The sequence below is a fragment of the Sciurus carolinensis genome, chromosome 7 (assembly GCF_902686445.1).
Source record: "Sciurus carolinensis chromosome 7, mSciCar1.2, whole genome shotgun sequence".
In the NCBI taxonomy this organism is placed as follows: domain Eukaryota; kingdom Metazoa; phylum Chordata; class Mammalia; order Rodentia; family Sciuridae; genus Sciurus; species Sciurus carolinensis.
The window spans coordinates 35,056,565-35,073,824 of record NC_062219.1 but is presented as its reverse complement, the minus strand read 5'-3'; the positions used below and the strand labels follow the sequence as shown (position 1 = coordinate 35,073,824).

The following is a 17,260-nucleotide window of genomic DNA, read 5'->3' as shown; positions in this document are numbered from 1 at the left end:
GCTAATGTTGATGTATTTCTCCCAATCCAGAAACATTAAAAAAAGGGAAAAGAAAAAAAAAAAAACACACACACACACACACACAACAACCCAGGATTCTACAAATATTTTCAAGGCCCTAAACAGGAGTGGGAGAAATTCTTTAATCTGGCATCCAATGAATGTGTTCTGATAAAGAGGGATAATGGAGTGGAGGGAATTTTAGACTAATAAATTACTTAGAAAAATAGTAATTCCCTACTATGCCTGTTTTTTTTTTTTTTTGTTTTTTTTTTTTGTTTTTTTTTGTGGTGCTGGGGATTGAACCCAGGGCCTTGTGCTTGCAAGGCAAGCACTATATCAAGTGAGCTATATCCCCAGCCCTATCCCTGTTTCTTAAAACTAGAAATAAAAAGACTTGTTCAGGCAAAGCTTTAAAAAAATAAAATAAAATAAAAAAATTTTTTTATAAACATGCTAAGTCATATACGTAAAAGCTCCTTACACTTCTTGATTAAATAGTTCAAAGTACATATTATTAAAAAGAAAAGAAAATCTTGTAACAAATGAAGTCAGAATTTGTGGTACCTCCAATAACCCTCCAATAACATAAATAGGAGGAAAGGCAGAGACTAATTCAGCCTCTTTTGAAGAGTTTTGTTTTGATTTCACTTCTCGGAGAATTCTATAAAACAGGTATCAACCATCAATCTTGCACTTTGGAGTAGCTGGCCAGACATAACCAAAGTCTCATTTGCCCCCCAAAATCATCATATGCTTAGATTACTAGTGATCCCAGTTCACCCTCAAATCCCTCTTCCTTCTATGCATTTCCAACCCCCATGCCAATTCCAGTATCTTAACTCTTCCAGGCTACAGAGGGTGCATCTCAAAGTTACACTATGTTCATCTGGAAAATTATTCCATGCTTAAGGGTAAAAGCTAATAGGACTGTCTCTCCTCCCTGCCTTTCTTCCCAGCCCTCAAACCAGGTTTCCATGTTCTCTAACCAATGTAATGTAAATTAACTGTGCCTAGACTCTAATTCAGTGAGGGTGGGAGGGGGGCGCCCTATGGGCAAGTAATATGGTAGTCAGCAGGCAAAGCCTTTGAGAGCAGACCTGGAGCTGCAGCCCAGCTCTGAGCACTTGCTGCAGGAGCACTGGCCCAACCTGCAGCCTCAGCGCTTCTTGGTTCTGTTTCAACAACAGTTGAGAATGATCCCTGCCTCTGTTGTTTGCTCAACCTGCTGGAGTACAGGCTACCCATGACAAGCTGCAAAACTGAGACACAGCAAAAATTGTCTTGGGAACTAGATTTGCAGTCCCAGGCAGATCCTAGAACTAGAAACCTTGTACCTACCCAAGGAATCCCCGAGTTTGAGTCCTTGAAGTAAAAACAAAAGTTTGAACACAAGTCCCTATGGTTCTATTCACTCTGACAATCCAGATCCAAGATTCAGCTCAGATCCTCAGGCCACTCCAGTCTGAAATCACTAAAGAACGTGCTGAGTTTGCACAATTCTGGCAATTTTGACTGCAATGTGAAAGCTAAATTATGGTTGGCATGGGATTGGTGTTGCAGGCTTATTGCTGAAAGATTACCACATACACACATGTATATCCATGTGTAATACATATACATGTATCTACCTATTCTATGCAAAAAACTGGATGAGAACAGTTAATGATTTCACCAAAAAATACTTAAAAGGACAGAAAATGGTAACAGCTACAGCACAAGCAGTAATTCCCTTTTATCTTTGGAAATGAATTCATTCAATGGAATACATACTGTGGGTGCCATGTGAGAAAAAAGTTCTGATCAGCCCAGAGTATTACAGCCATTCCTTTGATTCTCTCACCTCCCCCATATTTGGGGATTTTAAAACAAATGAAAGAAGGCATTATTTCAGTTTAAGGCACATAAGGCAGCATAAGTCACTTAAGAACAAAGAAGGTTTTATATCACATTAAGCATCAAGGAGGAAATGCACTTTCTGATAACTAATTAAGCACTCTAGGCTAGTACGTTACCATTGGCTTTCTGCAATCTTCCAGGCCAATATTTACTATTTCTATCTAAGAAGGTAAAATGTTCAGCAAGTAAGAAGGTCACTAAGGGGAGAAGGGGGACAAAAATCCCTTGAAAAACAGAACAAAGTACACAGATAGGGAGGAAGGTCCTCTTTGCACCTCAGTGGTCTATAGTACATTTGCCCTCTCTGCCTATAGAGTGATTTAACATTAACCACATTTCATTCCAGAGGTAGAGCACTATCTCCTGACAAATTCTTTTTTGGAAACCCCAGAGCAGGGAAAAAAAATCCACATACACAAAAGAATGTGAAACATACTGCCACAGGCCAGTGTCTTGGGCATTTTGCCTAAGAGGTTTGCTTTCAGTGAGGAGGAGGGGGGGAACACACTGTAACAACAACAGCTTGTACAGTGAACAGCCTCCCTGCCTTTTGGCAGACTTTCCCAGCTAACAGTTCCAGTGGCTGTGTCTTGAGCCCATTCAAGAATTCCATCTCATAGGAAGTGTTTCAAATATAGTCATTTGATCTTTCAGCATTTGCAAATGCACCTGCTGAGCAACTACTCTGACAGCCATACGGCCATATCCCCATTTCCTTCTGCTTCTCCTTCACCAGTAATCAGATGGGCTATTCCAGACCTGGACAGGAGATGAAAAGTACCTAAAAGCCATGCCAAACACTTCTGCAGCTGCGTGAGGTCAGGCTCCAGGTGCACAGGTAACTCCCTTCTCCCCACACCGGCTTCCCTGTCACTTTTTTCCTGGAGCAGGGAAGGGGTTTTCCTTTTGTTTGCTGGCTTTCAAGCACCAGGGCTTACCTCGAGGTGGCCTCCTCACCTCCCCGTGCGTGGTTCTCCCCCACGGCCTGGTCCTTGCCGCTGGGGTGATAGGCAGTTAGCACAACTCCCTGGGAACTGGAGAGCCAGCTCATGGTGAGAGAAGGGGCATAATTTCTGCGATCCTGCCACAGAGGGGAATGAAGTTCCTGTCTCGCCTGGCAACTTGCTCATTAGCATCGGCCAGCTCCTCCCCGTGGGGCCGGCGATTCACACGGGAGGGGCGGGGCCTCCCTCTGAAGGGCTTCCTGGATCTCCAATTAGAAGCCCGGACTCGGGCTGTTCAGCAGCGGGGCCACTCCGGGCTGAGCGGCTTTAGTAAGCGCCCCTCCCCAGCCCAGGCGGACAGGTTGCCCCTAACCCGGAATGATTCGGATCTGCTTCAACTGCCAGACTCTACTCAACTCAACGTAAGTACTAGCCCCGCGGGCTAGGAAACAAGGAGTCACTGCTGTTTCCCCCTCCCAATTCCTGTTTCCATCTGATAAGTTCTGCTGCTTCATGGAATATGAGTAAGGGGGTTTCTTAACCCCCTCGTGCACTGCATTAGCCGCAGCAAAACCCAACAAACCTACCGCTGTGCCACACTGCCAATAAGAAGGGTTCTACTTCTTATGTTTGGTTGTAAATGCCCTCATTAAAAAAAAAAAAAAAAGATGACTGTGTGCCCTGGAATAATGTCGTCTCCTTTCATATAAAGAGCCCATGCCAAGTATATCATTTGCTTTATTAAAACACTCCTCAGGACCAAAAAGACATCAACCTATGCTCTGATAAATTAATGCAGAGCACCCACCATCTGTTGAGCAGGTGCATGCATGCAGGTTCACACACACACACCCCAAAATAGGAAATCAGTAATAGTAATGAGGAAGGCTAAGGAACAGGTGAGGTGCCTTGACTAAAATAGTTCAGTGACTAAGTGCCAGAAGCTGGATTTGAACAGAATCGTAGCCTAATTCCATTCTTTTTCATCAAAATGCTGTTTAGTTGATGAAGAAAAAAACTCAAAAGTTATGAAAAATACAGGAGACATCTGTGTTTTCTCCTGTCCCCCGCCAAAAAAAAGAAAAATCCCCAAAACAAAAAAACCTACTCTCATCAATATCTAGTAATCCAGATATTTGTTCTTTAGGCTCTATTGGTCTATGTATCTAAAATTCCTCATGAACAAGTTTTTGATTTCATTACTCCAAAACACTGTTGATACTTTATTTAAAACTATGAGAAATAATTTATTCATACAAAAAATATATATTTTTTAAAAACCTTTGTCATATCTGTAGTGAACTCATTTATAAAGTCTTCCTTCACAGCTGGTTGCTCAGTCTTTCCATCAGCCACCTCCTAGGGCCCTCCCTGCTGTCGGCTTTCTGTCCCCACTGCCTCAACCATACTGGGTCCTATAATTAGGTGTTGGTTCCTTTTAGCCCTTTTCCTTGTCACCTCCTCTAACTTATGTGTCACCTCATTATTCCACCCCAGCACCACCCCAATGTCCTTTCTCCTTGCTTGAAAACCTTCACTGGCTCCCCATTGCCAATCTTTGAGATGACTACCAGCTGTTCTCCTACCTTACACACACATACATGCCTTTCCATCTCATCTGCCAGTCACCAGTCCCTCAGGTCACACTGTCATGCCTTTCCCTTCACATACTGGGACTAAAGCAAATGTTGAATGTAGGAAGAATTAAAACTCTACTAAACTTTTATATCAAAATTAGTATTAGACCAGTGGCTCCCATGCAGATACAAGGGCTGACTCATCATGTTTACTAGTCCAGACAAAATAAAAAATTAACACAGAGGGTCAGACAGTAAGTAGACTAGAGTGTATGCATTTTGTCTCTTTACTGTCCTAAAGTGGGAAAAAAATGGTTAATAGTCCCCACATTTACCTCTTTTTAAAAAAATGTTGCTGCTCTGAAATACAAAAAAAAAAAAAAAGAAAGAAAAAAGGGGGGAATCACTATCTTATAGGATTATAGATAGTAATCCCAATACTCTGTTTTTGTGGACCCTTTCCTTCCCAGTTTTTCTCTCTGCCCCACCCTTTCCTTTACTTCCCTGGGCCTCCTGTTAACCTTCTTCCTCTTTCTCCTCACTCTTCTCTCCTTTCTTTGCTGTATCTTCAGTCTCTGTCATGTCTGGAACACTGCTCAGGTATTCAATTTGTGATAAAGATATTTTGTCCATTTGTAACCAAAACAATAATTAAGTTATATCTTTGCCTAATCTTTGTTCATTTAATAAATTAATCGTAATGTACGAATTGAATGTAACTTTTACAAGTTGAAAATTATATCTGGGTTCATAGTAACCACCTTCTTTTTAATTTCTGGGAGGCAGGAAATGTGATACAAATTGATTTCCATAGTTTAGTATATAAAATTTGAATCCTGCTAATTTGACTTTCAAGCACAGGGAAATTCTCCATGCCCCTTCTCCATTCTTCCCACTAAGCTCTGTTGTTAACCATTCTGAGAGTATTGCTTGCCGACAGACGGCTGGCAGGATTGTGCCCTGGAGTACATGGGCTCTGATATGAGCTCGAGGTTGGGGGAAAAAAATGTCTTCAAAGTCATTTCCCTATGTCATCAGAGAAGCAAACTTAACTATCCATATGGTCTCTTGAAAGGCTGTTCTTATTTCACACCCTAAATCATACCAAGAGTTAGCCACGATCCATCCCCATCCCTTATGCCATATTAACCTTACATAAAGGCCCATTTTATAAAAAAATAAACACTCTTACTCCCTTCCTCAGTCATTTTAAACAAACACTGAGAACCTCAGGTCCTTGAAGATGTTAGTATTCCAAACTTCTAAATGCACACCAAATACTTTCCTGTTATGGAACATCTTAGAAAGTAATTAACAACATCAAGACAGTTCAAACATGCATTTCATTCATTCTCTTTAAGTGGGGTGTACTAGATGTCATGGGAAGGGAAAAGGAAGCTGCAATTTATGTACTCAGGTCGTTAAAAATAGAACGGAGATAGTACCATGGTCTGACAATTTGACAGAAATGTTCAAAAATAACAGAAAAAGTTTCTTCAATTCAGTACTAGTAGTGTCAAAGAGTTTATTAACTGGTTTTCACATTTTGATGCAAGAGCCTATTTAGTAAATTATATTTGAAAAGAATCAAAATCACTATGGAATAAACGTATTATTAAAAATTTCTCTACTAGTCAATTTTATTTTTTAAAGGAACTAACTAGGAAGAATGTGCACACTCTAATCTCTATAAGGTGATATAAAACCTAGGTAGGGACACAAAGCCATGTGAAAAGGATCTTTCAATTGGTGAAGTGCAACTCAATTTATAATACGGTATGAGAAGAACTTGAATAAATTAATCAGAAACTGAGAAGTTAAGGTTTACATAAGTGATAAAACCTAAGTTTGTAAAGTAGCATTGACTAACGAAGAGGGAGTGTTCTAACCTCCTGTTCCTGATGTTTAATCAGGCCTTTGTAGGAGTAATTCTTGAAAGCTTGAGGGCTAGCCAATTTTGTGCTGAGGAACTGACAGAAAAATATTTTACACACAGAATCTAAACCTACTTCCTTGAAAATTGCACATTACTAATTCTATCTGAAGCAACAAGGAATGAGGCTTTTCCCTTCCTCTGGACAACTCTAAAAATTTCTACATTCTTATCAAAGTTATTTTCTTAACTGTTCTTCCAGGGAAAAAAATATGAGCCACGCCTGGAATAATGTGCAAGCTATTGCCAGGGGCTAATGTAGGTTTCTTGGCAAATGTTTAGAAAATAAATTATTCTTACAGTTGAAGAGTTCATTACCAGTAAGTAATAATTGCTAATATTTGAGTGCTTGCTCTTTGCTAGACATGATCCACGTGGTTTCTCATTTAATCATCACAACAGCCTTAAGATAGATATTAGAATTATGTCTACTTTAAAAATGAGGAATTCGAGGTCACCCGCTAGCAGGTGGCAGAACCAAGACAGATAAGCCTAGGTTTATGCAACCACTGAGGTTAGGCACTCAAACATTAAGGGTGCACCTATCCTGAAACTGACACTATTTCATTTATGAAAAGATTCATATGAATAACAAACAAGATAAATAACATACAGCAAATCGAAGCTGTCCACAGCCAAATAGAATACTGTTATACATACCATGTGTGAGGGGGTGATTTACATTCAGACTGGAACAAATGCATCAGTTTCTTTTCTGGCACTTTGAAACTTGTTTTTAATGTCAAGTAACTGCAGTAGTTATGGCACACTATATAGCCCACTCTAAAAGGTCATTATCATTATGCTATCATATCTTTTTTTGGAGCAGCGGAATTGAACCCAGCAGTGTTTTAAAACTAAGCTACATTCCCAGCCCTTTTTATTTTGAGACAGTTGCTGAGGGTAGCCTGGAACTTGGACCTTCCTGCCTTAGTCTCTCAAGTAACTGGGATTATACACATGCCCACCCCCATACTGGCCATGTAAAATAGTTTCTGCTGACAGAAATGATATAAAAGTACTCTGGCCATTATATTTATGAACATTCTTTTTAATTCTTTAATACCAAACAGATTAGGTTTGTGGACCTGGAAAAACACAGAATTTGTTAGCCACGAGGCCTTCCAAAGAGCCTATAGGAGAGTGGAATTGTGAAGGGTCATTTTCACTTAATTTCATGGTGAATGACCTATTGTATTAAGACTAGACGTTATCCAAGAAAAGAAAGGACAATGACCCTTAGTTTCCTTTAATTTTCTCCTGCTTACTGAAGGAGACCCATGTTGCAAACATTTGCAACTGGAAGCATAAAGTCAAAAACGAAATTATATCCTAGAAGATGGAACATTCTGGAAAGGTAGAATTTTGCTGATGCATAAAAGCTCAATTTGAAAAATACAGAACTGTATGAATATTTAGATGTGCCCAAATACAAACGCCTCATCCGGAAATAGATTAAAAAGACATCTCATCATGTGAGAGAAACCCCAGTGACTCGGGAAATCTTGGTGAAGCTGCATATCTAGGAAAGGAGATGAGCCGATTTTTGACTTGGAGAAAAAGGAGAATAGAAACCATGTTTCTGTTTTTTAACAAAGGTGGCTACCCACTCCAAAATGAAGGCAGTTTCAATGTTTTAGTATAGTTCCTAAAGTAGTTATCCCATTTTTCTTGAACAAAATACTTAATAAAACTGCATAGATGTTACCAAAAGGAATTTGTTTCATTAGCCCGTTGCAATTTTTATTTTTATTTTGGAGGGAGGGGTACCAGGAGTTGAACGTAGACACATCTTGTCTGAGACAAATTGTTCAGGGCCTTGCTAAATTGCTGAGGCTGGCCTTTGGGAAATTTCTAATGCTAGAAATATCTTCAAAAATGCAGAAGCAAAATTCTTCTGGAATAAAAAAATTCATACTCTGTTTACAGATATGGAACGCCTCAAATATTCAACAGCACACCCAGTATTGTGTCTCTAGATAAGAAATTAGATGCATACGTCATCGTGGATCAACACTTTCTACAAGTGCACACATTTGGTGGCAAAAATATTTTAGGGTCATCTCAATTGTCAGAAATCATATTTGAGGGCTGGGGAGATAGCTCAGCTGGTAGAGTGCTTGCCTCGCAAGCACAAGGCCCTGAGTTTGATCCCCAGTACCGCAAAAAAAAAAAAAAAAAAAAAAAAAAAAAATCATATTTGGGCCTTAATCACACACTTCTCAAAATTAGGCATCACGAAATAATTGGAAAATATTAGTATCCTTTTTAATGACACAGAACCTCACTTGTTTTTTAGAATATTTTAAATATGATTGTTCTTCATGGAGAAGTTTCAGTTTTTAAAGCCCATTCTTAAAATAATTTCAAAGATAAATGTATTGGGTGTGGCACTTGGCTTATTTAATAGTAATTCTGGTCAGCTGAATGAGTAAATTTTTGCATTTTTAAGATACAGAATAGAATATTTATATACAGTAAGCAGAGCTGTTTTGCACAATCAGCCTTGTCAACCAAGGTGAAAAATTGAAATACTAGATAAATTTTTGAATTCCACAATTTGAATGACACAATTGTATGGTGGATTATGGAGGAACTCCCCCTCCTCAATGTCTCTGCGAGCAAAAACCTCAGAACCCTTTTGCAAGTTTGCTTACTCTTAGCCAAATGGGAGGGTAACAGTTCTCAACCCCCTGAGTTAAACTCAGGATCCTGGAGGATCGATGTCCAGTCTTGACGTGCCACTGTGTCTAGCACAGCAAGTTATGCAGTCTCTAATTTCCTCTACCAATATAGAACTCTAAAGATCAGGGTCTTCTAGCAATTGTTGTCATGAACTATACATATAAAATAGAAGGCAGTCTTATTAAAATTTTGGAGACTCTCTCTTCTTTGGCTGTTTGTTTATTAGAAATCAGTTTTTAAAATTAACTGGGGAAAAAAATTATACCATATTCCCTCAATTCTAAAAAACAGATTTTAGTACTTCTGTCATTAGTACATACCTGAAATACTTCAGACGAATTGATATGGTGGCAAGACTTATTTGCAAATAATCTATTAAGTTTTATTATCTTACAATTAATAGCAACTTAAAAAAAATCAAGGAAATAAAGTACTCTTTCTACAAAATTTTTGCAAAATTTACTTACTTTGTTGAGCAAACATATTTATGTCATTGGTTTTATACTCTTTCTGTGAAAGAATTTCCAGTCTGGTGCTATGATGCACACCTGTAATCCCAACTACTCAGAAGGCTGAGGCAGGAGGATCAGAAGTTTGGAGCTAGCTTGGGCGATTTAACAAAACTCTGTCTCAAATAAAAAGGGTTGGGAAAGCAACTAAGTGATAGTGCTTTCCAGGTGTCAATCCCCAGTCCTAGGGAGCAGAAGGAGGGGAGGAGTACATTTCCAGTAAGATTAGTAAATTACACCCAAAATTTGGAGTACAGTGTTAATGCTGATTTATTTTTGTACCAGGATCCACCAAGTTTCCACATATTCTTACTGTACCTCCAGGAAGGATGAAGAATCACTGTACTAGACGTTACTGTGAAGATTTTCATTCAAACTCCCCACAGTTCACTCGAGTTGAAGAGGAGCTCCTTAAGTAACATCCTACCACCAAAATGGTTTGTGCTCCCAAAATATGCTCTTGAAACATTTAGAAAAGCTATTCTCCTTCCTTCTATTTAATAATTTGGCTAGCTGGTATGTGTCAAAGGCTCAGAGAGCACAGCTATAATCATGAAGACCTTAGCAGCCTGAAAATTTAGAGACTAGAAATTATAGGGTGGAGGCTATCCAAAAAGGTATCTATATCTAGTCCAAACTACTTTTATAGAAGCAGCTGCTAAAGAAAGGAAGGGTAGGCACTAGCTGGTCAAATGATTACAGAGCCAAGATTGTGAGATTTGATGAAAACTCTACATCCTGGCACCAAAATACTTTCTTGCAGTGTAAATTGTTCAAGTTCAGAACAACTTACATTCAACCCACAGTCCCTGGCTCAGTCAAAACATCTATTATAAGAACTTAAGTGCTTACAAATCACTTCTAAATAATGTCTTTAAACTTCTATTCCACCCCCAACTCCTGCCAAAAAAAAGTTATCTACAGTTTAGTAAAAAAAAATTTAATTCCACTACAGACAGCAAAAAATATATTCCCATCAACATCTCTTCCCAGTAACTATATATTCATCTCCATTTTTCTTTAAAAGATACTTTTCCTTTCTCAATAATGAAATCACATGTTTAATATCCGCTATGTCACAATCCTGCAGTTGAGGATTAATGATTAACAACATAAAATTCTACCTAGTCATCATCCTTCCAAGCACGTCACATTTTACACATAGAATACCCACAAATGCTGTAGATTAGATATATTCATAAAGAATGGCTTTTATCACAAATTGGCATGAGAGAGGAAAAGCAGCAAACCTTGGTGTGACAGAGGTAGATTATTCTTTGAGTTTTCACACAAACTATAACATATTGCCACTTCCGCTTACACAGAAGTAGTTTTAAAATTTTTCCAGAAGGTGAATATAACCTTCCAAGTCTTTGAGTTTAAATCTCACTATGATATTCTGGGAAATTTATATCACTATAAGTTATCAAGGATTCAAATCAAGGCAGTAGAGCAACGTTTTTAGTCACAAAAAATGAGACATACATCAGAATTCTCCCTATTGTAAGCCTGCCCAGCTCAAAAGTAATATTGGTGGCAACCTTGCAGAGATCATCAAAATACAACTGTGGTGAGTGAATGGATACATCACTTGAAGAAAACAAAGTGAAATGGGCAGAGCTCTCTTGGATTTCAGTTCTTTCAAGAGAGACTGCCTTTACATTATTCTATGCAGTCTATTGGGAACATTCATATATTAGAGGAATATAAAAAATTCAGTAGAATCACCATCAAACATTTTTTTAAAGACTTTTTCAAAGGTCTCAGTCTAGAGTAAAAATTCTACCACCCCAATGTGAACGAGAGGTATAAAATGAGCCCATCTGAGACTCATCCACGAATCTAAGAGCAGGTACTAGGACCAGCAATGGCCTCCACAGGATGCTTTGATGATGACTAGTAGGCTTGTCTCAAACATAATTATCAGCCCATGGCTCCATTAGAGTCATATGTGGGGTCATACTGCACAGTCACAGACTCACTTCTATCAAATACCTGGGATGGGTCAGATTCAACCCAGGTCTTATTTTCCATCAGGATGGACAAATGTGCATCTATTCACAATACCAATCATTGGATCATAAATGCAAAGATCAAACATAAACGTATACTCCAACGCTAAGGGAACAGCTGGAAAAGAGAAATATTTCCAAGGTTTACAAGGAAGAAAACCCAATTAAGCAGAGTGCAACTTTCCCCCAAGCTTTCTATATGAACCATTTATTATTTTGTAACTAGAGAAAACGTGAGTGAACATACATCAAGACATACCACCACGTCAGCTCCTGAATCAGGGTGGGTAGAGAGGGGTTTTCTACAGGAGGATGAACAAACACTAAGACAGATTCTGGCTGACTGCTCATGAAAGTCAGGGTGTGTTCACAAAGTGCTATGAAGTTATACAAGAAGAGCACAGGCTTCTGTTCGACAGTACAATAGGCGACTACAATTCACAACGATCTATTGTAAATCTAATAAAGAACTGCAAGAGAGGAGTTTGAAGTGTCCCAACACAAAAGAAATGATAACCAATTAGGCACAGTGGCACACGCCTGTAATCCCAGTAGCTCGAAGGCTGAGGCAGGAGGATGGTAGGTCTGAAGCTAGCCTCAGCAACTTAGCAAGACCCTGACTCAAAATAAAAAAGGGCTGGGGATGTAGCTCAGTGGTTAAGTACACTTGAGTTCAATCCCTGATACCAATGGGGGCGGGGCGGAGAAAGAAATGATAACCATTTAAGGAGATAGGCAGGAAAATTGCACCAATTTGATCATTACACATTATATATCAAATTATCACACTATAACCCATAAAATATGTAGAGTTATTATATGTCAATTAAGCAAAAAACACTTTAAAAAGTAATATGTACCAGGCATGGTGGCATAGTCTTGTAAATTCCAGCAACTCAGGAAGCCTGAGGCAGGAAAATCACAAATTTGAGGCCAATCTCAGCAACTTAGCAACCTTCAGCAGCTTAGCAAGACCCTGTCTAAAATATTCTTTTTTTAAAAAGGCGGTGGCAGGCTGAGAATGTAACTCAGTGGTAGAACTCCCCCATGTTCAAATCCCCAATACCACTAAACACAAGATGGAGAAGAGAGGTAAGATTAGAAACTCCCACAAAAATACATAAATTTATACTAAATGTTTAGGGACTCGTAGTGCCAAGCAAGTATTTAGTCTATATTCCGCCAGTAGTGCAAACAATCCAAGGTGAGTGAGCAAGAGATAGTAGTAATATAATCAGATCTATGCAAAGAAAGAACCCTCTGCTTGGCTAAGAATACCATGGTGGGAGGAAAAGGTGGGAGATCAGTTAGCAGGCCATTATGGTAGAGCATGTGGTATGGCAGGGTGCTGTGACATGAGAGCTGTGACAGATCTGTCTGTGCGTCATCTTCTCCCCCAGTTCATGCTACACATGACAATGCAAAGAAACATGCTGGCAATGGAATCCTTAGGACCTGGCAGAATGCGGAAACCCAAACGGAAGGAATCTGAAATTACACCACAGTTTCTAACCTAGGTGAGTGAAGATGTCTAACAAATGGTGAGAAGACAGGCCCTGATGTGACCCATAGCAGGAAGGCCTCAGGCAACCTGTGGTCATGAAGTACTTGGATGATAGGTTAAAAAAAAAAAATGTAAACATTCTTTTGCTATCTGAAGTCTTGGTCTCTAGCCCAAAGAGTACTTCTCCTGCATCTGCCTTACTGATGAGAGCTGCGTTGACCCATTTATCAAGGATGCTTACTTTCCACACTGGAAGTCCCCATAGATCCATTCATTTTGGAAACTTATTCAGTTTTAATTAAGGATAAAGGGTTAAGGAGAGTAGAAAGAAAGGTAGATTTATTGAGCATCTATGAAATTTCAGGCACTTGCTAAGCAGGCCCTTTAAGACAATCCTTTGTGGGAGGGGGTGATACTAGAAATTGATGATCCCAAGACTCTACCACTGAGCTACATCCCAGCCGCCCCCCCCCCCCTTTTTTTTTTTTTTGAGACAGGGTCTTGCCAAGTTTCCCAGGGTGGCCTTGAACACATGATCCTCCTGAGTAAGTGGATTTACAGGCATGCACAAGTGCTCCAGGCTTATTTTGTCTTATTCTTCATTTGACAGACAGGGCTGCAAAAACTCTAGGATGGATCAGTTAATTAATTGTCCAACATCAGCCAGCCCTGGCAGAGTCTGGAAACAGGCTAACCCAACTCAGAAATCTAACTGCAACTCCTCATAACAGGCACCCATATCTTCTCCATTTAGATTTGTTGATCATTGATTAGTCAAGTCTGATCCTTTTCACCCTACTTAAAAATGGGAATACAGATCTGTACCACCATGCCCAGTCATAATCACAAGGACTCAGGAGGTTGAGGCACAAGGATCACAAGTCTGAGGTCAGCCTGCAACTCAGCAAGATCTTATCTCAAAGTAAAAACCAGAAAGGGCTGAAGATGTAGATCAATGGTAGAATAACCCTTCATTCATCCCCAGTCCCACACATACACACACACAATTATTAAATAGAAAGCAAAGACTAAGGATAAAATAAATTTCATAATTGAAGAATTTCAGCTAGACTCAAAATTATAAAGTTTTCCAGAGCACCTATCCATGATTCCACCCCAGATGTTTAAGGTTGCCAGGCTTAATATCCACCATCTAATGGCTCCATTACAATATAATACTAATAACATGTTTTTGTGTTTGTGCCAAGTTCTGAGGTTTCAGTACTGATCTCTAATTTCCAATCATCCTCATAGTTTTGTTCTATCCTCACCAAAGAATAGTATGATTTATGGATCGTGGTATTTTTGAACGTTTGGTTTATACCATCTTGAATTCATTTTCTGTGAACAATGAGATGAGGAAAACATCTGCTTCCAAAAGTGCTAGGCCAGGTGATATAACATCCTTTTCCCTCTTCCTTTTCCTCTTCTTTAAATAGAGGTCCATCCTTGTTTACAGGATGAGGGCAAGAGGTAAAATTCTTTCCAAAAAAGGATACAGCGTGTTATGTTGCTCTTAAGATATCGTGTAAAACTGTTACACAGGCGCCTGAGGAGGTTTATCAACAAAGAGTAGCTAAGCTCTCACCTGCGTCAATAGTTACCTGGAAGAAGCCCAGCGGAGCCCTGGAGGATCCTCTAAAATCAAGGGCTCCAGGGACACCTCTCTCAACTTCTGCCACTAAGCCTGCTTCTGAACCTGTGGAAGAGGCTTGTTTCCACCTAACAGGGCTGTTCTAAAGTACAAATAAGCTGGCGAGGGACAGAGGGAGACAAAAGAGCAGACATTCATTGGATTTTGTTCACTGAATATCTACACGGTACACAACTCTAATATCAATGTTTTGTTCCCAGACAGGGACACTGCAACTCAAAGATGAACAGTTAGGAAAACTATGCTCAGATGTAAAAAGGAAAAAAATCAGAATAAAATTTCTTTAATCCCAAAATCCATGCTTTTCCCCTCCTATTGTCCTGCATATAATGCACTAGAGACATTATTAAGGTGAATTTAGTCTCATTACTGGAGCTTGCCACATCTAACAGACGTGTCTCTTTTTAGACCCACCATTCATCACCTTGCAAAGCACTGGTAAGGAAAGAACACTGCTGACCATGTTTATGCCACCAGTAGGTTGCACCCGTTTCAGAGATGTTCTCATGTGAATGAAACAAATACACATCTCAGAATCAACAAAACACAGAAAGAGTAAAAACAATTGATTTTGCCAAAAAGTTACAAACTTAGTTCTTTTAAGATTTACCAAGACTTTTAAAACTTTCATAAATACTATTGATAGCCAAGGCCTGTGGCATATGCCCTTAATCTCAGTGACTCAGAGTGACTGAGGCAGGAGGATTGCAAACTCAAGTCTACACTGTCTCAAAAATAAAAAAGGGTCTGGGGATAGCTCAATGGTAGATCATCCCTGGGTTAAATCCCCAGTACTGCAAAAAATATATAATATTGACAGTCATCGACTCAGTCCATCATTTATCCATTTGTTTAATTTATACACACTCTGTCCTGACCCTCAAGAATAAGAAGCATGTTACCAATAAATAGCAATCAAGTGCTCTGGTTATGGAGAGAGAAAACAGCAAAGGCAAGAATGAGCATGAAGCATGAAGTAGGTAATTTTTTCAGGAATGGAACAAGTTGTCAACCTTCCTATGATGAACACAAAGTTCAGGTTAGCTATGTTTATTTACCTCCTTTCTTTGGGTACAAAAATAATTGACTTCAAATACAAAGCACTCATTTTAATATAAAACCCCCACTCCAGAGTTTTCTTTCGATAGAACTGGATATTAAACTGAGGGGTGCTCTACCACTGAGCTACAACCCTTTTTTGCTTTGAGACAGGGTCTCGCTCAGTTGCCGCAGTTGGCCTCAAACTTGAAATCCTCCTATCTCTGCCTCCAGAGTGGCTGGGATTACAGGCCAGAGCCACAACACCCAGCTCCTTCATCTTCAAGCCTCGTTGCCTTTCCAAGTAACACAGGAGTTTTTGCAGTGGTTCTTGCTTTCATCAGTACAGGCTCAGACCTGGAGTCCTCCTAACTCTGTATATTACCACCTTCTCCAGTCACGTTCCCTGACGTGGTGGTAGGACTCCTGGACATCTGGGATTTGGGTTGCATTTTCTGAGCCAGTTCTGCTAGGACAAATTCATGGGCTTTTGTTTATTTATTTATTTTGGTTTGTTTTGGTTTCTGTTGTTGTTGTATTTTAAAGGCATATGGTTGAATCACTAAGGGAGTCCTAGAGACCCACTGATATGTCCTGAATCATGTAAGGGCTCATTTATTCTCAGATTTGTTTTACACCTACCAATGAACTTATTGTAGCTGACAGACTTTTCAGTTAGAAATAACCATTCATTTATGCATTTTTGTGTTTGTTTATTTATTGTTACTGGGAGTCAGCTTTGGTGCACGCTAAGCAAGAACCTTCCAACTGAGCTATTCTCCCACTCCATAGTCATTCATTTCTGAATATCAAAGCCACTTCTTGTCCCACTGATTGATGAAGAAAATCACAGCAGGTGGCACACACCTATAATCCCAGTGTATGGGGAGGCTGGGGCAGGAGGATCTCAAATTTGAGGCCATTCACTACAACTTAGTAAGACCCGGTCTCAAAAGATAACGGACTGGGAATGTACCTCACTGGTAAAAGGAGGAAAAACCTCCAGCACCAGAAAAAAAGAAAATCCTTAAATGCCTTTTGATGGTTTTAGAACTTTCTCTTCACTCTTTACGTCCTGAATGTGAGGTCACCAAATTGGCCCTAAATATCATCCCTGGCATAAGTATCGATTGATTTGTTTATTGTTCTGTGAGGCTGTGTTCCTTGGCCACTCGTCAATTTATTCACTGGGCAAATACTTCTGACACACCACTACTAGTGTGAGGCACTTGATGTACTTTACTGATGAATAAGATGAAATACACTTCACACACACACAAACCAAATTCTTACATCCCTCAGTTAAAATAAATGGACTCATTAAAATGTCAATTATATGCTACTCCGTACTAGTTTTCATTTGTTACCTCAATACATCCTCACCTCTGCTTCCATTTAACAATTGGGGAAATGAAAAGTTTCATCAGAAATATGCAGCAATTTATAGGTATTTGAACCCAAGTCTTCTGACTCTACCTCAGGTCTACGGCCTATTTATCAAACCA

At 39.4% G+C, this 17,260-nt stretch overlaps 1 protein-coding gene and 1 long non-coding RNA gene across 3 annotated transcripts in view; one reads left to right on the top strand and one right to left on the bottom strand.

Annotated features, from left to right (window-relative positions):
• Arhgap18 (Rho GTPase activating protein 18) overlaps nt 1-17,260 on the bottom strand; it is a 174,202-nt gene that overhangs the window by 120,190 nt on the left and 36,752 nt on the right. Inside the window, exon 1 of one of the 2 annotated variants that reach the window (XM_047558356.1) lies at nt 2,838-3,019. The exons of the other annotated variant lie outside the window; for it this stretch is intronic. Coding sequence (XP_047414312.1) covers nt 2,838-2,950 — 113 coding nt within the window. The 5' untranslated portion in view covers nt 2,951-3,019. Of the gene's footprint in view, nt 1-2,837; nt 3,020-17,260 lie in introns of those variants that run through there. 2 annotated transcript variants of the gene reach the window in all.
• Nucleotides 3,131-17,260, top strand: part of LOC124988677 (uncharacterized) — a 44,148-nt gene continuing 30,018 nt past the window's right edge. The window contains exons 1-3 of the long non-coding RNA XR_007109471.1: nt 3,131-3,265; nt 9,833-9,984; nt 12,960-13,076. This is a non-coding gene — a long non-coding RNA (uncharacterized LOC124988677). The remainder of the gene's footprint in view (nt 3,266-9,832; nt 9,985-12,959; nt 13,077-17,260) is intronic.